The sequence below is a fragment of the Odontomachus brunneus genome, unplaced genomic scaffold (assembly GCF_010583005.1).
Source record: "Odontomachus brunneus isolate Ranch 3 - 2012 unplaced genomic scaffold, Obru_v1 Obru_scaffold_680, whole genome shotgun sequence".
In the NCBI taxonomy this organism is placed as follows: domain Eukaryota; kingdom Metazoa; phylum Arthropoda; class Insecta; order Hymenoptera; family Formicidae; genus Odontomachus; species Odontomachus brunneus.
This window is the reverse complement of record NW_022640130.1, coordinates 1-3,300: the sequence shown is the minus strand read 5'-3', so window position 1 is coordinate 3,300 and position 3,300 is coordinate 1. Positions and strand designations below refer to the sequence as shown.

The 3,300-nt window shown below is 35.8% G+C and overlaps 1 protein-coding gene across 1 annotated transcript; it reads right to left on the bottom strand.

The window, feature by feature from the left end:
• Positions 1 to 59: 59 nt before the first annotated feature.
• On the bottom strand, positions 60 to 2,785 carry LOC116853752 (kinesin-II 85 kDa subunit). Its single transcript, XM_032834946.1, has 6 exons — positions 2,500 to 2,785; positions 1,722 to 2,140; positions 1,161 to 1,351; positions 944 to 1,083; positions 606 to 803; positions 60 to 455 (listed from the first exon to the last, which is right to left on the bottom strand). The coding sequence occupies exons 1-6, from the start codon at positions 2,512 to 2,514 to the stop codon at positions 60 to 62; spliced, it is 1,359 nt and encodes a 452-aa protein (XP_032690837.1). The 5' UTR covers positions 2,515 to 2,785.
• Positions 2,786 to 3,300: the final 515 nt, after the last annotated feature.

Here is a 3,300-nt window from a genome sequence, read left to right as displayed (position 1 = left end):
TATATATATATATATATATATATATATATATATATATATAATTTTTTATTTTAACAAACTTACTGAGTTCTCTTCAGTTCAATGACGTCTTTATCCACGGGGCTCTTATCATCTCTCTCAGCTTTATCGACCTTCTCCGTCGAATCGGTATCCCCGTCTTCCAATTCTTCCATCGTCAGCACTTGACTTCTTCTACGTCGAACTTTTCTGTCTCGCTTCGTCTCTCTTGACTCCTCCGAATCCTCAGATTCTTCTTCCGACTCTGAAAGCTCCGCGCCGTTCTCTTCCAATTGCTTGCGCAACTGTTCAATCTCAACTTGGAATTGACGAAGCAGAGCGTCTTTCGGATCCTCGTTGATTCTCGCGCGGTTCTTGATATTCTTTGCGCGATTCGCGTAACGTAAAGTACTTATAGTCTCATCGTAATTTATGTCTGCCGGACTAATGTTCGCACACTGCAACATCATCAGTAACATTAATTTCGGTAACATTTTTAAGTTTGAAAAAAACTAAAGTGGAATAATTGCATAATATCCATTAAATTAGCAAGAGATTTTTAATATTTTTGTAATAAATAATTACATAAAATATCCGTCGCTACTTACCATCAATGTTTTCGAATTTCCACCCAACGAATCCTGAAGCAACCTGGTCAGTTTGGAATTCCTGTAAGGCACGTGAGAACTTTGTCCATCAACCAGCGCGGATATTACGTTTCCCAATGTGGACAGTGACAAGTTAATCTTAGTGGCTTCACGAAGTCGCACCCCGGTGGCCTTTGTTCTACTTTGTCTTTCTGATCCCTGCAACCCAACAAGTATGAGGAAATACAGAATAAAGAAATTTCAGAAAGGAATCTAAAAGATGTTATATATATATTTGGGAAACAATATTTAGATCAGTATCATTTTTTACGATTGTGTAATATATATATTAAACGTACGGCTAAGTCCACCAAATGGAGTTTCCCCATTTTCACATGTTGCTCTCCATCTTCACCAATCTGACTAGATTCCACGGTAATTGTAAATATCGCATGAGATCTCGAGCTAGATACATTCATGGCAGTAGCACCGACGACGCCTGCATTTGCAAGTTTAGAATTATTCTTAACGTGTTTTACATCAATCTGTTAAACATAACATAACGTTATCACTCACGATTCTTATTGCCAAGCGACATTATACGATCTAAATCGTCAGCATTATTCACAACGTATCCGCTCAAATCCTTCACAAATACACCAATGTCTGGTCTTTCCTTCACCTCCAGCCGAGTATTCTGATCTTTACCGAGAAGGTCCCGAACTTCCTCATTGTAAATTTCCAAGTACGTCGCACGTACTAGAAATCTATCAGTATTAATTATTAATCGTTGATTATTCTCTATGGTTGCTTTTTGATGCAAGGAATATATTTAATCTACTTCAATGGTAAGAGCATCTTAATTATATGTTAATTATCTAATAATCAATTGACTATCTTTAAAATGATCAAATAAAACATATATGAGTCATATAAAGCAAAATATTTGCTTCATATAATTGCAAAAATATATTTAATACTAATGAGAATCTCAGTCTCATTCTATCTTATTATAATAAATGTTACGTTATATCATGTTGTATTATATTGTATACATAATTACATAAAAATATAAAAATATATGCACATATTGTTTGTAGCAACATATATCAATGAATAAATATATCAATGTCTTACTTTTGATTTTCATCAGCTTTAGCTATGTGCCCAAAGATCTGTGCAAATGTGTTTGGAATAATTCCTCTAGCCTGTGGAGAGGTTTTAGCACCTGACATAGTGTAAGTCTTGCCAGTGCCAGTCTGGCCATATGCAAAGATTGTTCCATTGTAGCCCTGAAGTACTTTGTCTACTATTGGCCTGGCAGTCTCGTTATAGATGTCCACCTGTGTGGAATCTGTATCAAACACTGCATCGAAGGAAAAGACCTTTGGTGGCTCTCCCTGTGCTGCATTTGGATTCTCTACAGTGATTTCACTGTTTAATGCATCTACATCTGTTATGTTCTTGCAGTGGCTATCTAGCTCCTTGCTGCTCAAAGGTCGAACTCTCACCACCACCCTAACATTCTCAATTTCTCCTAGCTCTGTAGAGTTATCCTGAATAAACATTATGGACCATGTAAGAATAAAGAAATTTTAATGTAAGTATTATTACTTAGGCTTATATATGCATAATTTTTTATATTAAATATACAATGCAATGTAGGAGACCACAAAATAGTAACATTGATGTTAAATAATTATTAATTTGTTAGATATATCATTAAGAATAATAATTATATACGTATATATAAAATAAAATAATAGAATAATTATAATGAGAAAATTATTATTAGATGCTATAAAAAAGCCTTTCCTTAGTTACAGACTCCCAATCAAGTTTGACGTTTGAGATATCAAATTGACTCATCCTTGATTTGGTAAAACATACATTTGTTGTACAAAATGATACTAACTTCTGTTCCCGGCATTGCGGATCAGTTCTCCCGTAATAATTACATAAAAGCGCACTTTTTTACAGCATAATGCATAAACGTCAAAACACTGTCGAAACGTCGAGCTAGCAGACGACCTCCGTAAACAAATGGATCGATTCCTACAGAGAGGAGCACATATACTTAAGTCTGTTCGTTCTCACGAAGACTTTTGCACTAGTACAATAAATTGGAATGAAACAAGTGTACTTTTGCGAGCATATAACGGAACGCACTCTTGTTAGGTACGGCATTTATATCATTAGTCTTGGGCTACATTGGCAACAGTCATTAGATGTAAAAGTATCAAAAAAGCAAGCAACACGAACAAACTTTAAATAAAGCGGGGAATTCAACCATCGGTCTCATTGGATAATCATACCGCACTTCAACCCCATCTGGAAAGTGGCGGTTCATAACGGAGACCTTGGAACTATTTCAGCCAATCAGAAATAACGAGTCTAATAGACCCCTTATTTTTTAACCAATAGCTTTCGGCCTGTGTTGGATGTTTCTCATGAGTTGGCCATATTGACCGAAAAGGAATTGTGACGCAGCAAGTAACGTATTTCACAAATAGTCTTACGTTATTTGTGCAATTTCGGCTTGTCCAGGATGAATTTCGTGCGTGGATCATCGCTGGAAGTGCCGAATAATTATTAAATATTAAAATGACTTTTTCACCTTCTCGAGTGGACGGGGGAACAATCTGGCTGCGTTCCAAAATCTACTCAGTGGATAGAGTACATTTAATTGACCAATCATGATAAAGAAATCCTAGTT

Bases quoted from the DNA above. Each gene is read 5' to 3' on its own strand.
- LOC116853752 (XM_032834946.1), bottom strand. The intron at 1,084-1,160 runs GTGAGTGATAAC...TTGCAAATGCAG, and splicing joins GTCGCTTGGCAATAAGAATC to GCGTCGTCGGTGCTACTGCC. The intron at 456-605 runs GTAAGTAGCGAC...ATGATGTTGCAG, and splicing joins GAAATTCGAAAACATTGATG to TGTGCGAACATTAGTCCGGC.